General features: G+C 45.1%; 1 protein-coding gene and 1 long non-coding RNA gene across 2 annotated transcripts in view; both read left to right on the forward strand.

Annotated features, from left to right (window-relative positions):
• Positions 1-12,828, forward strand: part of PPME1 (protein phosphatase methylesterase 1) — a 31,866-nt gene extending 19,038 nt beyond the window's left edge. Inside the window, exons 4-14 of the mRNA XM_075723124.1 lie at positions 1,038-1,095; positions 1,650-1,701; positions 3,493-3,647; positions 4,177-4,267; positions 4,994-5,059; positions 5,853-5,985; positions 6,727-6,856; positions 7,550-7,594; positions 8,579-8,643; positions 9,919-9,986; positions 11,332-12,828. Coding sequence (XP_075579239.1) covers positions 1,038-1,095; positions 1,650-1,701; positions 3,493-3,647; positions 4,177-4,267; positions 4,994-5,059; positions 5,853-5,985; positions 6,727-6,856; positions 7,550-7,594; positions 8,579-8,643; positions 9,919-9,986; positions 11,332-11,350 — 882 coding nt within the window. The 3' untranslated portion in view covers positions 11,351-12,828. The remainder of the gene's footprint in view (positions 1-1,037; positions 1,096-1,649; positions 1,702-3,492; positions 3,648-4,176; positions 4,268-4,993; positions 5,060-5,852; positions 5,986-6,726; positions 6,857-7,549; positions 7,595-8,578; positions 8,644-9,918; positions 9,987-11,331) is intronic.
• A 1,768-nt stretch (positions 12,829-14,596) lies between these two features.
• On the forward strand, positions 14,597-16,650 carry LOC142597137 (uncharacterized). The gene is made up of 3 exons (XR_012831976.1): positions 14,597-15,034; positions 15,150-15,246; positions 16,421-16,650. It is a non-coding gene; the product is annotated as an uncharacterized LOC142597137 (long non-coding RNA).
• The last annotated feature ends 386 nt before the right edge of the window (positions 16,651-17,036 follow it).

Here is a 17,036-nt window from a genome sequence, read left to right on the forward strand (position 1 = left end):
AAGCTTCCCATTCTCTCACATCATGTTGATGATCCTCTTTCCTTACTCCCTACTGACAATAGTTGGATTTTTAGCGGCAGACTGCTCATCTGACTAGTTAAATTATTGCTTAGGTGCATAAGCACCTTGCAGATTGAGGTTTCAGGATGTCTTTAGGGGCTCTAAAATATTAACTTGTGGATTCAGTGGTTTTGGGGAGAGCAACTGCTACAGTCATTTAGGAGTTGGATAGCTGAACAACCAAAATATGAGGACTGGGTAGCTTTCAGATCTCTGCCCATTGTGTAGGTGGTTCCATTAAGAATCCCTCAACAAATTCCCCCACTCCTGCAGGGCTGTTATTTAAATAATCAATGGTTCCTTAGCACAGAAGTCTTCCTTTCAACAAAGAATGCCATTTAATCACTGTGATACCTGAAATAACTTACGTAAATTGGGCTGTCAGGGACAAATTGAGACTTAATCGTATTGCAGCCCTACCTTACTTCAAAAAGATTCCTCACTTGTTCCCCCCGATCCCTTCAGACTAATGAATTTTTGGACATTTCAGCATTACTGTAAAATTCTGTTCTTACAGAGCAAATTGAATGCATGCTGCAAAGCAGCTGCTTCACCTTCATGTCTGCTGTATAGCCAAGACTAATTTTGTAACCTGTGGGGCTTGGGGAAGAGGGGCATTACTTTGGTGTCTGTAACCCCACTGCTGCATTTCAATTTTCAGAGGTGCTACAGAGCTTGAATTCGTTATCCTAGGAAACACACCTCATGTCTTATGCACAGTGAAAAAAAAATGACCTTGGAGATGGCATTCATGGTGGTAGAAAGGACGGAGCTTTGGTTAATTAAGGGTAGTTTATGCGGAGTATTCTCGCTTGCTTTCTGTGACACCTCGTGCAATCCAGGTTCAGCCACTTTGTTGACAGCAGAGGGTTTTTGTCGCACCATCCGATCCTTTGCTGTTGTTTCAGGGAGTGCTTATTGTTCCTAATCTTTTTGTGGCACTTTGCAAATTATATTATGTTTGTCCCTTCTTGCAGTCTGCAATCATTAACAGGATTCAGTGTAGGATTGTGGCTTTAGATCTCCGAGGCCATGGTAAGTAAAATAAATTTAAAATCACATAAGCATGTTACACGCTCTCATTTTTTTACAGAAGATGTAGTGAGTCCCTCCCAAGATGACTAAGAAAGCATCCTTTAGGCATCCTACTTTTTATTCAAAAGCAGGGATGGAAAAGGGGCTTCTAGAGCTCCGCAGCCACCGGTCCTCACGTGCCAGAAGCCGAGACTCCCCGCACCTTTGTGCGAGGTGGTGGTGGACGTGTTCCTTCCTACGTACTGGCACCAACCCCCTCCATATTTTCATAACCTATAAGTGGTCTTTACTGTAGGAAATAAGGTCTGTTCTTTAGTTTTAAGATCACACTGCAAATATGGAACAGTTAGAGGGAGCGTTTCCTGCCCATAAGCTATAATGTGATAAAGTACCAACCATTCCTATTAATTCCAGGTTTCTTAATTATTCATGTTAACTGCAGTAGGCTTGCTCTTAATAACTGTGCCAAAATGCTTAGGACAGTTGCTGCTTCAAGTCCTGAGGGGACCGAAGGTTTCCAGCTTATGTGAACTTAACTTTTTTTGTTCTTTCAGGAGAAACAAAAGTTAGGAATCCTGAAGATCTGTCTGCAGAGACTATGTCAAAGTAAGGAAGTTTACGCTCTCCCTTCAGTATTTCTCTTTTCACAAACCTTTATTTTCTTTCCTTGATGGAACAACTACATGAGGACACACAACTTTCATTCAAGGGAGCTGGAAGATAGTTTCATTTCACAGGATTCTGGTAGTTACCCCTTCTTTTCCTTCCATTTTGGGACAGTTTGAAGTTTATTTGAAATTATACCTCTTCCAGCTGAGTCAGATTCCATACTGGAGTTGTTCTCTAGATACCTTCAGTTTTTAAACTCGGTTTAAAGATCAGTGGCTTCATTGCAGTGAACACTTTAAACCCGCAACACGCTATAACACTTGCTAGAGATTTCCCAAGAGAAGGGGAATGCTTTCCTCGGACATAACCGACATTTTAGCTTGAAATCACCAGTTTGGTTCTTCCTCCGCTCCTCAAGCAAGCGTTGAGATCGTGCCCGCTTTGGACTGGCAGCATCCCCAAAGTGTGGGTCACAGACCGAGACTTCCAAGCGTGGAGGGAGTTGCTTTTTCAAATTATGACAACCTGCTTTGGAATGCAAATCCCCCTCTTGACAAAGCTGTAAGAAAAGCAAATACCTACTGCTAAGCACATTACGTTATGTCCACATTTAGTACAAAGACTCTTTGCTATGACTACAATTAAATCACAAAGGATTTCGTAACCTTCATACGAACAAATCCACTTGGTTTGTTGTGGGGAGGCCATGTGTGAAATGTATTCTGACTTCCATTGTATACTTATTGCTACTGCTTATGGCTTGTCAGATCCTGATGCGTTATTGTCCTGAGGAGATGCTGTATGAAATGATTAGGATTTTTTAGATCTGGAGCAGCACTACCGTGGGGGGAAAACAAGTTGCCTTTTGTTTTTAAACCTTTCTCTCCTCTTAGCAATGAGCTTGAAAGCTGTTCCTGAATAGCCTTTAAATGGGAGCCTTAAATTATAGCTGATTTTCTTTTTTTTTAATCAAATCCTCAAGCAATTTTCTCTGACAGAGCAGACAAGCTGGTCAACCTTTTTTTTTTTTTTTTTAAGTTGTTTTCCATGTTCTAGTTGCAATACTGCTCAGGTCTCTGGTTCCTCTGAATGGTTTTAGTCAGGAAAGCCAATTCGGGTGTCTTTAAACTACAGTGGTGTTCAGTAGATTTCAGTCATTATCTCTGCTGTTGTTTTGGGTTTTGTGAGTCACACCAGCCAGCTTTCACGTCCTGCAATGACAGCTTCAGTTTAAAGTAGGTGCCTTACGGAAAGGACAGGGAAATTGCCCCTTGCTTTGTAGTATCTGTGCTCATAGAGAGTCTGAAGCTTTTTGCTTGTGCTCAGTGTTGTTTATTTTTGCCTTGGTCAGTAGAGCTCAGTTATTTTCTCCCTTTAATTGCAAAAGGTTTCTCCTTTCAGAACGGTGAAACGCTTAGGCTACGCTTCCATGCAAGAGGATTTGACAGCTTTCTCACCTTTTATTTAAAATTCCTACCAGCTAATATCAATGTAAGATGTTCTCTTCAGGGATTTCTTCTAAATGAGTGCTTTCTGTTAATAAAAAGGGAAATTACATGCTTGTTCAGGAAAGTGTTGGCTTAAATCATTTCCTGTATTGGTACCTAGATGAAACAGTGATAAGAGAATAAACTTGTCACAATTACCTGTGGGTTAAATGAGTATACAGAGAGGACTTGGAGTCAGACATCTATCTTGGATCTGTACTTTCTCCTCCCGTTGTACAAATCTGCTTCAGAAATGTATCAAGGTAGAGATGCCAACCATGCTTTTATCTCAATTTGGCAGAGACGTTGGAAACGTGGTCGAAGCTCTGTACGGGGACCTTCCTCCGCCTATCATGCTGATTGGGCACAGCATGGGGGGAGCCATTGCAGTGCACACGGCGGTCGCAAATTTGGTGCCGAGTTTACTGGGTCTGTGCATGATCGATGTTGTGGAAGGTGAGTGTGTGTACCCTTGGAGAGGCTTCTGTCCCCTTGGGTGGGGTTCTGTCTTCCACGTTGATCTTTCTGTATTCAGGGATTTGGGGATAAAAGAAAGTTCTGCCCGGTTTTTAAACCAAGGTCAATTCCATCCTCCTAACAGATGCTACCTACGCAGAAGTCTTTCTAGTATCACCCCTCCTTTTGCTTTTCCCAGATGGGCTCTCTGTTTGCTGTTTTCCTGATAATTTCTTTGCAATACTTGTTAGTGGGGAGAAGGGGGGCTTTTTGTATAACGTGTGGTGCTGATGAGCTGTTACTGCCTTCTCTTACTATCTGAACGTCCTACCTGTTGAAATAGTAATTCTCTAATGTGGGAGCAGGTATGACAGTAGGCTTAGGAGTACTAAGCTGTACTTTCCTTAAAACATTAAATCCCCAGTGAGCTCCAGCTCTCTCTGAGGGTGTTCCCCAGTAGTCACTTCTGTACAGAGGGACGTGGCAATTATTTCATCAGATGCCATAAAGTTAAAATACTTGTTTTTAGGTACAGCCATGGATGCGTTGAACAGCATGCAGAACTTCTTAAGGAGTCGTCCCAAAACATTCAAGTCACTTGAGAACGCCATTGAGTGGAGGTAATGCACGGGCTTATGTAGTCTCTGAAATCACTTGTCTTTGTAGCTTGACTCCCGAAGGAAACAAAGTTTATATAATTTGGCTGTTTTCTCCTTTTGCGCTCGCTTCCCCAGCCAATTCCTTGGCTGATTTGACAGGGAGAGAGAGGTCTCAAAGATAACTAATTTCCTGGGGGAGCTGGCTAGGCACTGGAGAAGAATCCTCTAAGAGCTTCACCTAATGGAAAGCTTCATGGTATGAATTGCAGCTTCCTTGCAAGTGTCCCAACTATTACAGAAGCAGCTTGAGACATCCATCCCATGTGTAAGAAACGGGACTTATTTCCCATTCAGCAAGAATTGCTTAGACATTTGGCAGCTGAGTTTGAAAGGGAGAGGTCTTGTGGTTAAATTTGTAGATTGGACTACAGAAAGCCCAGTTCTGATGCCAAATACCCATGTAGTTTCTGACCTGTCCCCGCAATGAAATGCGTATAACCCTATTTCACTGTTTCCCTGCCAGCATTTCTCCCACGTGTCTTTTAAATTCACAGTTACAGTGATAACGGGGGGTTCAAATAAGTCGGTGTGTAGTGTGAGCCACTCTGAACGCCTCCTGAGAACAGGAGGTTTGGGAATGGTTTGGGGTAATCGTCGGCTGTAAAGGGGTTTTGCTCCTGCTAGGTCCTGAATCTGTTTAGTAAATATTTCTGCCCTTCTTCTGATTTTTTTTTTTTTTTCCCCTAGTGTAAAAAGTGGACAAATAAGAAATCTTGAATCTGCCAGAGTTTCTATGGTCGGTCAAGTCAAACAGTAGGTGCTTTTTGGGTTTGGTTTTTTTTCCCCAAAGCTCTTAAAATCATCTTGTCTGTTTTACAATACCATTACTACAGAGCATAAATACACTTGGAAGTGAAAATTTCTCCTAGAAAATACAAATTTCTTACCACTTCATCACAGTTGATACCGGCAGCAGCACTGAATCATAATCACGGCACTTGGAGAAAACTTGGTCAAAATTTCCCTGGGGCAAAATCCGCCAAGAGCTGTGTTTTTAAAAGTTAACTACTGGTGGTTGTGTATTCCTTGGTTTGTCCGCCTTTCCGCGCACATTAAGAAATAAATGTTAGGCTGATGCCTCTTCAGAAATTTTGCCCTAAATCAGGTTGGCCTTCTGGATATGGTATCTTTCACTTCCTTTTAGAAATTGTTTAATTATCTGTTGCATTTCGGGAGTGATCTGAGGTGGGTTTGGGGGGATTGCAGTGACCTGCCTGCGCCACTCTAATCCTTACCGTACCTGGAGCTTCACAAATTTCTCATACTCTGTTAAAAAAAACTATTGTTGATTGTTTGACCACTTTTGCCTCCTTTAAGTAGCTGTTTGAATTTATATTTGCACTGAGATGCATGTGCTGCACAGGCACTCGGTCCCGTGCCTAGTCATGATGCTATTTTTCATCCACAGCTACTTTTAAACTTGCGGGGGGGAGTGGTTCTTAGCCAATATTTGAAAAATTGCTGACTACTTTAGGTTAAAAACAGTTTGGTTTTTTTGTTTTGTTTTGTTTTGGCAGGGAGTCAGTTTCTGGTTTTATTTTCACAGGTGTGAAGGGGCTGCCAGTCCTGAATGTCCTAAAGCCATAGTAGAGGGTATTATTGAAGAAGAGGAGGAGGAGGAAGAGGATGAGGAAGGGGGAGGCTCTGTCAACAAAAGGAAGAAAGAAGATGACACAGAGGTAGGGAGTTTCTTGGTGTGTTTTCAGCTTGTTATTTGCATAATGCTCCCCTGCAAGAGAAGTGGCCAGTAGTTATCCAAATCATTCTCATATAAAAGGGAGGAACTCCAGGGACCAAAAACTTTGTATTGTGACTGTTGTTTTTCTTCTTTGTCTCGTGTCACTGATTCTATCTTGGATTGTCACCTGAAAGCACACATTTTCTTTCCTCAGATGCTCACAGATTTAGTGCATATGGCCTGAAATGGGACTTCTGGCGTGAATGAGGAATGCTCTTTTCTGAGTCTTTGCAGTATTTCCATTCATTTCCGTGGCACGGTAGCATTCAGGAGGGTCGTACAGGCAATTGCAACCTAGGAATGTAAATTCCTCGAGGAAAATCATTGTAGCCAGCTTAGCCCCTTTTATTTTTGTGTCACCTAAGTGAGAGCCAAGTCTGGACGTTCAGACGATTTGTGAGCTATCTGTGCCAGTAAAAAATAGCAAATTGAGTGTCCTGAATACTGCAGCCTTCTCTTGATCTGTAGGTGTAGCTCCTTCTGACTTTCTTGTTCCCTACTCATGTACTTTGACTGTGATTTGGAGAGAAATTTAGGAGCAAGGAGGGTCATCCCCTGGAAGTCTGTAATCCACCAGAGGGAGCCAGTATTTTTTATACATACTTCCAAATGGCGCTCTGAGTTCATTTTATTTCAGCTGTTTTACCGATCACTAATGCAGAACTCTCTCTCCTCCCTGCAGACAAAGAAGGAGCACTTATACACGTGGCGAATTGAACTGGCGAAAACAGAAAAGTACTGGGATGGCTGGTTCAGGGGTTTATCTAACCTCTTCCTAAGCTGTCCAACACCAAAGCTTTTGCTTTTAGCTGGTACGTGTCTCTTCCAGTCCTGTTTAGGTTCAGTGGCTGTTCACTTTGGTGATGTCCCGCTTGTATGTTAGAGAATAGGGTCAGCGTTTGGCTAATGTCCTTCTCTGAGACTAGCAGATCTGTCTCTTCCACCTTGACTTTTTTTATGTATCTTGAAATATCATAAAGCAGACTATGTGATCCATGCAGATCTGGAATTAGTTCAGAGTCTCTCATAGCAAAATAGCACATGTATTGCTGCTGTCGGATGGGTGTTTTTGTTGTATGACGTGGAAGAAGAGCAAACAGCACGGATTCAAGCTGCCCTTCAGCCTTCACTACGATGATATTTTACTATGGATACAGGCATGATTTGAACTTTTCAACTGAAAGTCAAATTATCAATGTTCAAGAGCCAGCTATAGGCCCTTTTTGTGCCCTGATGGGAAATTAAGTGTGTAACCAAGATAAACAAGATAAAATACCATTTTAAGTTGTAGGGAAGGATGCGTTCTTGCAATTTTGGCTGGGATTCTTTCCTATGACTTTACTCTTTTGAGACGCAGCAATGAAATGTCCTCATGGTGGGTGTCAGAGATGTTTCTTTGTTGTTTTTCACGCCAAATGTCTCTTTCAAAATGTCAAGTAAAACCCTACTTAGACAGTCATACCCCCTCTGGCTTTTCTCCAATACATCTGTTTGTTTGATTGTAGGTGTTGACAGGCTGGATAAAGATCTAACAATTGGGCAGATGCAAGGTAAATATTTAATATTGTTACTCTGTCCTTACTGTAATGCTCTTTTTGGATGATAGCTTGTTGCTATGGGTACACACACAAGAGATAGTTGGAATGGCCTCTTACCAGGTGCAGTCTGTATCGAAACAAATGGGCATTAATGAATGAGTCCATCCCAAAGTGTTCTCTAACTGTCTGTGATTGTAGGAAAGCTGGAGAAGTTGAGAAGGGAAAGGTTCAATTAGAAGTTGTGAAGGGCTGTTGCCATGGTTTTTGTTCAGTCTGGAGTCCAATGTTTCCAGCAATGGGGCTGCTACACTTCTCTTGGATCAGAATGATTGCGAGGGTTTCTTTCTAATCTGTTTTTTCCCTTTCTAACTACATTCCTGATGTTCCGAGCTAGAACGCTTGGGACCATCCAAAACTGTCTGATCTCCCGGTGTTTTTGGCAGACATCAGACCAAGATTCAGCATATGCCTTAATGTTTTGGTTTGGGTTCCCCCCAGCCCCTTCCCAGCTTCATTGATTTCCAGAGCAACCAGTACTGGAAAGTAGTATTGGGCAGGAGGTTAAACATTATATTAAGGTAGATCTGATTACAGTTTCAGCTCTGAAAGGTAGTGGCACCTGTGTCGAGAAGCTCTAAAAAGTTTAGCTTTGTTTTAACTCCTGGAAACCCCTTCTAGTTAGACCTGGGGAAGTTGGATTAAGCAGCCAGTTCTTGCTTTCTGTTAAAACTGTCTGCTCTGTGTATTGTACAGTTTGCTTTAGACTCTTCTGTCTTCCCTGGTCCATCTTTGCCCGATGCATATAGTGAGGTTTAGTGAGGTTCGTTCGTAAAGAATGTGAGATCCTTTTTAGAAGAGTTCATAAATTCATGGTGCTTTTAAGGGTGTAGTGTCTGATGTTTCCTGTGTACACAAGAACTGCTTGCATAAACTGTTGCTGTTAGAAATCAAGACCACTTAAAAAGCAGCTCCAGTGACGACTTTCTTGATCCACAGGGAAGTTTCAGATGCAGGTCCTCCCACAGTGTGGCCATGCAGTCCATGAAGATGCTCCAGACAAGGTGAGCCCCACTGTGGGATTGAAGCTCAATAATAGAATCATCGAATCATTTAGGTTGGAAAAGACCTTTAAGATCATCCAGTCCAACCAGTAACCTAACACTGCCAAGGCCACCACTAAACCAGTTCAGGGGAGAGTAGCAATTTCATGTTTCCTGGCTTGGTGGCTGGATTCTTTTTGAATGAAAGTAAAAGTAGGAATCACTAAGGTTGGAAAGGATCTCTAAGACCATCGGTCCAACCATCAACCCAACACCACCATGCCCACTAAACCATGTCCCAAAGTGCCACGTCTGCCCGTTTTTTGAACACCTCCAGGGATGGGGACTCCACTACCTCTCTGGGCAGCCTGGTCCAATGCGTGACCAATGCGTGACTGTAAGTCATGGTCTTCACAGCTTAAATGCAAAAGGGGTCCGTTGCTTTCTATGAAGCAGAGATTATACTTCAGGGGCAGTTTTTGGCACGACATCTTAACTGGCTATTCGCAAAACAGCTTGGATTTTTAAGCTGTCTGGAAAGCCTGGGCTAAGATATTACATGACACAGGGCTTGGCTAGGTTACAGATTTAACTCTCAGGCTGGTGGTGGTACAACTAACTCTTACCATGTGGCGTGTGGATTTATCCTCCCTGCCTTTCCTCATGAAGTTCTCCACTCTTCCCTTGTACTAAGCTGCAGCTTTTGGGGTTGGTCTGGATTTTGCCGACTTGGGTGGCTCACATTTTCCAAACAGAAAACAAACCTTACTGAAACAGCTTACAGACTGACAGAGCAGTGCTGCTTCTGGGTACTGCCGAAGTTAGTGTCTGGATAGAAGCAGGAATGTGGTGCAGCCAATGGAGCCTGTGGTTGGAAACACATCTGGTTTTAAAGTTTGTTCTATGCTGACCGCTGTGAGTGTAAAACTCAGCCTTTCCATGCTTCACTTTACCAATCTGAAGTAGGGATTTTTGTCAGACCTTTTTTACCTGCTAAACTTAGGCAGTGTTTTAAGAATTACTGAAAGAGGTGGAGAAAAAGTTTGGTCGGTTCTTGATTGCGAGATCAATGTCAGAGTAAAGGTGGAAACATGTAGTTCCTTTTTTTTCCCTGTAAAAGCCTATTATACAGAGCTATTAGTTTTAAAGGAGCAAATCTGATTCAGCAAGAGGATCCTGAGGATGCAAATTATTGTTGGAAATCCTGCAGGCTTTGAAAACTACTGGATTTCTTGTTCTCTTCGTGTCCCTTTAAATTCTGAACGTTTTTTTTTTCCCCCTCACCCCTTCCCGCAGGTTGCTGAAGCTGTCGCGACGTTCCTGATCCGTCACAGGTTTACAGAGCCCATCGGTGGCTTCCAGTGGTAAGGCTCTGCAGGTGCTAGAGCTGTGCAGTCCTCGAGCAGAGCTCTTGCTCTTACTGCCTGCCTGTTTAGCTCTTGATGTGGGAGGTTGGAGTTTTAGCATAATGCTAAGAACCACATGTAAACAAACAGCTTTGAATCACGGCCAGTAACGTGTTTGACGTTTATATGTTCTCTCTAAATTTCTCCCGTATTAACTTGTGTTAACAAAACCTCCTTCCTTGGAGGGGAGGAGCAAAGCAGATCCTCCCTAGCTGATTCCTTTCTTTATAGCCTGCCAGAAGGCAGAATGACAAGTTCTATACTATTTAGTTTAAATAGCATTTTATTTAAGTAATTAAGGCCCTGTGCTTCAGAAACAACTTGCACCACGCTTCTTTGGCCAAGAAATACTGGTGAGATTAGACAGGTAAAGCTGTGTGCTTTGCTTTGTCAACTCTCCATGCTTATCTCATGTGTTTTCTTACCGTAATGAACTGTAGAAGCCAGGCCTCTGCGATCAGCCACACAGCAATGAGAGTAGGTTGTGACCGATAAGGTTGATCAGAAAAACTCCCAAAGTCTTAGTTGCAGTACCATAAAACTAATAACTAAACTAATGCTCTGACCTCATAGAAGGTGCTAATCTGTTTTACCATTCACCTGAAAGATGATCCTAAAATCTTAAGCAGTCCTGAAAAGTCTTCCTGCTTTTAGTGAAGAATTCTTCAACAAAAGGTAGAAGCCCCAAAATGTGATGCTGTATGACTGGCAATGCCGAAGAGGTATTGCTAGGTGATCTCTTTCTTTTTTTTTCCCCTTTATCCTGTGCTTTTGGGGGTGAAACAGTAGAAGTGCAGGACTGTGGACTGCAGATTTTAAATCCAATGAGAGGATATAGTGTACGCTGATGTGTAAGTGGTGAGAGAGGGAGAAGACCAAAGGCCTGTACTGCACTGTAATGTTGAATCTCCAGCAGGTATTTGGCAACCTGGGCTATCTCTGTGAGTCTTGAAGGGGCTAGCCTGTTGCTCCTGCTATTGTGGTTGTAACAAAAGCAGCTTTAAAACAAGAGGCTTGGAGAAAGTGAGGTGGCTTGCTGGCTTTATTGTGTCCTTAAGCCATAGACAGCAACAGATTAAGCTTTTGTGCTTCTCACTACTACATAGCTTACAAGTTACTGTCGAATGCATTGATGCTGATCTTTAACCTGCATGACAGACTTCTTTTGGCCTTGTTTGATCTTGGATAATCAGCTAAATTTAGGGTGCAACTAAATTTAGAGTGTCACAGAGTCAAATAGCTGCAGAGAATACCTTGATTTTTAACGTGTGACCTTTCTTCCACTCTCCTTTTTCCCTCCTAGTGTGTTTCCTGCTTGTTAATACCCTGGTGTTCTCCAGCACTGAGTCCTGTTGTAAATAAACTGCACCAGAGGCCACTGTGATGTATCCATATCCTTTCATCTCTCCAGTTCAGCAGCAGTGAGAAGTTGGTGTGAGATTCATCCCCTAGAACTAGTTCTCCAGAATGTGTAAATGCTTAGGGACTTCCTTGCTGGGAAGCAGCTTGTACTGAAGACCACAAAAAGCTCTTCAGGCCCTTGGAAGTGGGCTCCTCTCTGCTGCCACAAGGAAAGACCTCCTGAAATCCCAAGTAGTCGATCATACCAATCTCCATCAACTCTCAGGCTTTCTTGGACCCAACTGCAAAGGGGCCGTTGGCAGTCCAGATCCACCGAGGGCATTGCAGCACAGCCAAAGGCTTCAGGATTTCTCCATGGAATCATCTAATCGTCTTTGAAGTGCCCCCTAGGTTTGTTTTTTATATACACGTTTCTTTCCCCCTAAAAGCAGACGAGGAATCGGCTTCATTGGGAGCTCAGGTTTCGTCTCGCCAATGCCAGCCTTACAAGTTAAGCTGCAGGAACGTCCTAGATGCTACTTTCCTGTGCAAAGTTGGACAGAACTGTAAAACAAAAAGGCGAGGAGAGACCGTGAGCTCAATTTCAGAGTCTTGCAGCTTTCTTAATACTTCGTTTCAAGTTCTCACTGAGAAAAATAGCCTGGATAACTCCGTCTACTGCAGACACATTAACAGGCAGGGGACTCTGTGCCTGCGTTTGTGGGGAAGACCCAAGAGCAGCAGTAACAACATGGTCTGCAGGCAGTTTGCCTGTTTGGCCGTTCTGTGTGCCTGGAATGTGTCTATGCTTCCCTTCTTGTAGCTGCTACACACAACTGAGCAGAGATCAGCACCTTTTGGATGAAAAAATGCAAAAAGCACGGTAGATAAAACGCTTGAAGAGCTTGGAGTCAGTCCTGGATGTTGATGCAGAGGTGTAGGCAGCTGCTGCTGCATTACGCTCCCCCCCGTATTGGAGGAAGGACCTTGTTTTCACTGTCACTTCCTAAATCGTTTTGCTGCCTGCCTTCCATATTTCCATGTAAATGCAGTAGTCACATGGAGAGCTTTTCTTCAGGGTTAAATTATCCACAGACGGTTCATCAGATTGCTTTCACCTAAGAATCACTCTTGAGCATAAGAGCAGACACGTTTTGGAGCAGTTTTCCCCAATATTTTGCTGGTGGATGTCTGAAATTTTTTTTTTTTTTTTTTTTGCCTTGCGTCCATAACCCCCTGATGCTCTATGACGAAAGCAGTATTTTAACGCTGTTTTGCTGAGGCAGAGTTCTGTTGTCGGCCTGATTTGGGAGCTGCGATGCGCGTCTGTGCGTCCACCCTGTGACAAGAGCCGTCGTGAATTCTTGGCACTTGAGGTGCAGGTGGGGCAAAGGGAGACGGCGTGAAGAGCTGGCAAAGCCTGGGTGAACTTTGGCGTTCACCCTGATGGATGTGAGCCATGTGAGCCCTGGACGTGGCAGTCGTGGCCTTGCTCTGTGTCCCTTCCCTGACGCATCAGAGTGGGAAATGCCTGAATTCGAGACAAGAAAGCCTCATCCCAGAGAGCTCTCCTCTCTCCCGGCGCTTTGGCCATCGGCACTCAGGTGTTACAAGAGCAATTGCTGGCTCCTGGCACTTCCCTCCGTAAGTCACCGTGATAATTATTGCATTCGTTTACTGTGACCCTGATGTAACGTCCGCCCCTGGTTTAATTCCTGATGGATTAAATGGATCTTCAGTAGTTGAGACGCAAAATACTGCTTTCCCCAGCTGTATCCTGAAGATTGGCAAAATTCTCGGTCCTTTCCAGATGATTCCTGTGTTCAAATTATTAGAGACTAAAATAATAGCGTGTGTCCAGAGTCTCACTTCACAGGATGGTTAAGCACGTGCCTGTTGTCATACTCATGAATGATCTTGGTAAAGTCACATTCCTCTGTGCTGAAGTAACTTGGAGGATCTGGCTTTGAGTGATTCGTCGCGGTAACTCCTTGCATTTGCCTCTCCTGTTATCCCTTTCATTTGCTTTTACAGTTTGCGAGATATTTTAAAAAAAAAAAAAAAAGCCTCCATGGAAAGCAAGAGAAAATCGGTTTTGTATTCTGTAGAAGCACCGTTGGAAAATGAATGACTGTTTCTGAATCCTGTGGGCTCCCCAGAATTATATTTTGTTGTTAACATTTGAGAAGTGAGTGGAAAAGGAAAAAAAAGAAAAAAACCAATAAATATTTCAACAGCCTATTTCATGTGGCGTTGCTCCGTGCCAAGCTCTCAGTCCTGACTTGCACAGATTAGGCAGCCATTCAGGGACTCGTGTAGTGCTGGCTTCAAAAAAAGGTGACTACGGGGACAGCAGCAATAGCGGGTGGGTGGAGGGGGAATTCCTTTCGGCTGTGTTGAGCCACGTACGTTTTTGAGACGGTACTTTTGTCAGAAAAATATTACTGCTCCTGTTGCAGCTGCTTCTCCCTTTTCAGGGAGCTACAGGCAGAGATAAATGGTATTTAGGTGAAGGATAGCATGGACCGTGGTAAAAGTAGCTGCAGGGAGAAGAAATGTTCTCTTTGACTCATGAAAAATGGGGAGATCTAGAAAATCCCCCCGGAACTCCCAGCTTTTCACTGCATTTTTCCGCAACCTGCAGCATTGTACTGTCTCTGTGTAAAAGCAGATAAACAGGAGGAGGCTGTCTGAAAGGATGCTGGGTTTACGCTGGCGCTTTTGATTATTTAGAAATCTCTCGCTTTTTGTTCCATTTGTTGGATTGAGGATCGGTGGAAACTTTCACAATGGAAAATCCCAAGGCTTGGCAGGAGCGGAAGATGCAGTTTGGGAAGCCGGTTTGTTGCAGGATTCACTTCTTAAATTTTTCAAACCAGACCCAGGACGGGTTTTGCCACCTCCCGGATTATATACACCAGACAAAACTCTCAGTGATTTGTAGATTCCAGGAGCATTGAGATTGTTGGAAAAAGAGATTTCCTGTATTGCTGAAGCGTATAGTTTTGCTTTGAATGCAGATCCTGCGAACGCAGAGCTGGCCTGTGTGTTTTTGCACGTGCTTAAACCAGCACAGTTCCTCCGTGCTGGTGTTTTGAAATCGCTGTCCGTGACCGGAGCAATCGATACATACAGACGCAGACACTTAGCGTTGAAATGGTTGCAGAACCATGTTGCTGTACAGAGCTTGGTTTTTTGGTTTTTTTTTTTTTGAGGCTTGTCTTTTTTGTCTTCAGCCTGCCCTGGTCCAGATGTGAAGTGAGTGGGAGGTGATACCAAAGTCAATTAAAAATACCAATGCTTATTGCGATAGGAGGCCACTTTCTGTGCAACCAAGACACCCTCTGGAAAAAAAATAAGCGCTACAGTAAAGCACGGAGCAACTTCTAAACTGAGCTCGTGGTCGGGGAGCTCTCAGAGGTGGTGTTGTGGTGAGAGATCCCAGTGCTAACATCAGTAGCCCAGTAAATACCGCCCTGGGGCAGTTTGGAATGAACCTCCTCGCTTTTCCTTGCTTTTCCTCTGTCGGCAGGGCTGAGCGATTGCAATAGGGCAAAGCCGCTTGCTGGCTTCTCGTTCAGCGAGACCATCCCAGGACTCCGAAAACTTTATCAACGTGCTGCCACGCTGAACAGGGTCTTCAGTGAACGGGGAAGCACCGGCAGGTACTGGAGCGGGAGAGAGAGCAAACAGCTTTGCACTGATGTTCTCCACCTCCTCGACTTCAGCACCGACGTTTCTCCTCCCCTCCGCTCTTGCCTTTTATCTTGGGCGTGGAAGGGTCTGGGAGGAGAGATCCTCGGAGGTGTCTGGCAATCAGCCGTTCACTGGTTTGAAGTGGGGCTCAACCCTCCTGAAAATCTAGACAGATCTTCAGGTAAGGTCAAAAAAAAATAGTTCATGGGTTGCCGTTCCCAAAAATACTCGGCCCTGCTGCGTTACAACACCGGTCGCTGAGCCTGGCGCTCTGCTCACAACCTGAAACCGCTGTTTGTGTTGCCCAAACCTTGCCTCCCTTGGCTGTATCGTCTGCGATCCGTCCGGTAACGCTGCACCCTCGGCACTTTGTCTGTAAAGCATCCGAAACCTGCGGGGTAGTGCTTGGGCGTTTACTCCGACCTTTGCTGTTGAATACTTGGCCGGTTTAGGCCAAGCTTTACCAGTCTGGCGGGGTGACCTCTTACCACGCGCTGCTGTTTCCAAAAGGAAAATATGTGTGTGTGTGTGTGTGTGTGTCAGTTCTCCGGAGACTGTGCTCTGTGTCCCGTGTCAGCCTCACCCTGTTCATGTCTTGTTTCGGTGTCCGTTTTCTCTCACCTACAAATAAAGCATTTGTGAAAAGCCTGGAGTAGGAACTCCTCCTTTCCCTTCAGCTGCGGTACTCGGGCTCCTCGGAGCAGCCTGGGGAGGAAGGCTGGCGCTCCGGCTCTTCCTGGGACATCCCCAGGGCCAAACCCAAGCCTTGGGTTCTTCCGGTGACTCACGGAAACCTCTCATCATCCAAAATATTCCCCCATCCCTTCTCCGCGCTCCAGTGTGGGAAGGAGGGGGGGGGAGGGGGATGCTTTAGCCACAGCTTTTGCTTTTTTTTTTCCCTCCTCTCTGTGACCCATGGCTCCCACGTGCACAGAAACATCTGAAAGTAATAAACCGCGGCGCTCTGGCTGTTAACCTGTGCTGCGTTGGACCCTCTGTTTTATAACGCCCTCAATGCTGGGGTGCTTGTTCCTAGCTTGGAATTTGGGGAAATTTGCTCTTGAAATTTTGCAGGCTGCTTTACATTGAAGCAGGTTTAACAGGGCCCAAAAGGGGCTCCTGGAGCATCCTCCTACGGCGAGGAGCTGGAGCCCTGTGCTCCACCTTCTGCTCCCGTGCCCACATGCTGCTCCCAGCTCATCCCCCTACGGAAGGGTTAATCCAAGGCTGGATAAGCGCAGCCAAGGAGTGATAAATGCACATTTTTGAACCCAAAGCAAGCAGGAGAGCCCTGGGAGAGGTCTGCCTGGTGTTTCTATCCCCCTCTCCAATTTTTTTTGTCTGTTTTCTTCCAGCTAGCAAAAAGGCTGAGAGGTGACGGGGTGGCCTGGACCCCCCTGGGGAGCTGGATCTCCCCAGGCTGCTGTACCCACGGCCTCTCCATCCAGGAGGATTTTAATCTCATCCAAACGTCGCATGGATGGATGCATATGGAGTCGGGAAGTTTCTATGCAGGGGCTGATGGTGTCCTCCAGCTTGACCCTCGCTTTATCCGGGCTGTCCCCCTTCGGAAGCGCCCGGAGAGAGAGACGGGGGCTCCTTGCCGGATCTCCAGGCGCTGCCGGAGAGCCCTGCTGCCTCTTTTGCCTTCCAGTCACGCAGGTGCCACGGTCGGGCCGGAGAAAGGGAGCTTGTCTGCAGGGCCCCGGGGGAGCTGCGCTCGCGCAAGCGTGGTCTGAGTGCGGGCAGGCTGGGGGCCAGGGTGGCTGGAAGGCAGCGGCTGCCTTCTCCCTCCCCAAGGTCACTGTTACAGCGACTGCCCTGCAAAAAAAACCCTAAACCCAACCTTCTGGGGTACAGAGGAGGGGGGCCCCGTGCTGTTGTTGGGAGGAAAGCGGAGTGCAGGGCTGCACAGTCAGGCCCAAGATACAGCCAGGCACGGCAGCAGGTTTATTTGAGTACGGATAGCGC

Source organism: Pelecanus crispus, chromosome 1, assembly GCF_030463565.1.
Source record: "Pelecanus crispus isolate bPelCri1 chromosome 1, bPelCri1.pri, whole genome shotgun sequence".
In the NCBI taxonomy this organism is placed as follows: domain Eukaryota; kingdom Metazoa; phylum Chordata; class Aves; order Pelecaniformes; family Pelecanidae; genus Pelecanus; species Pelecanus crispus.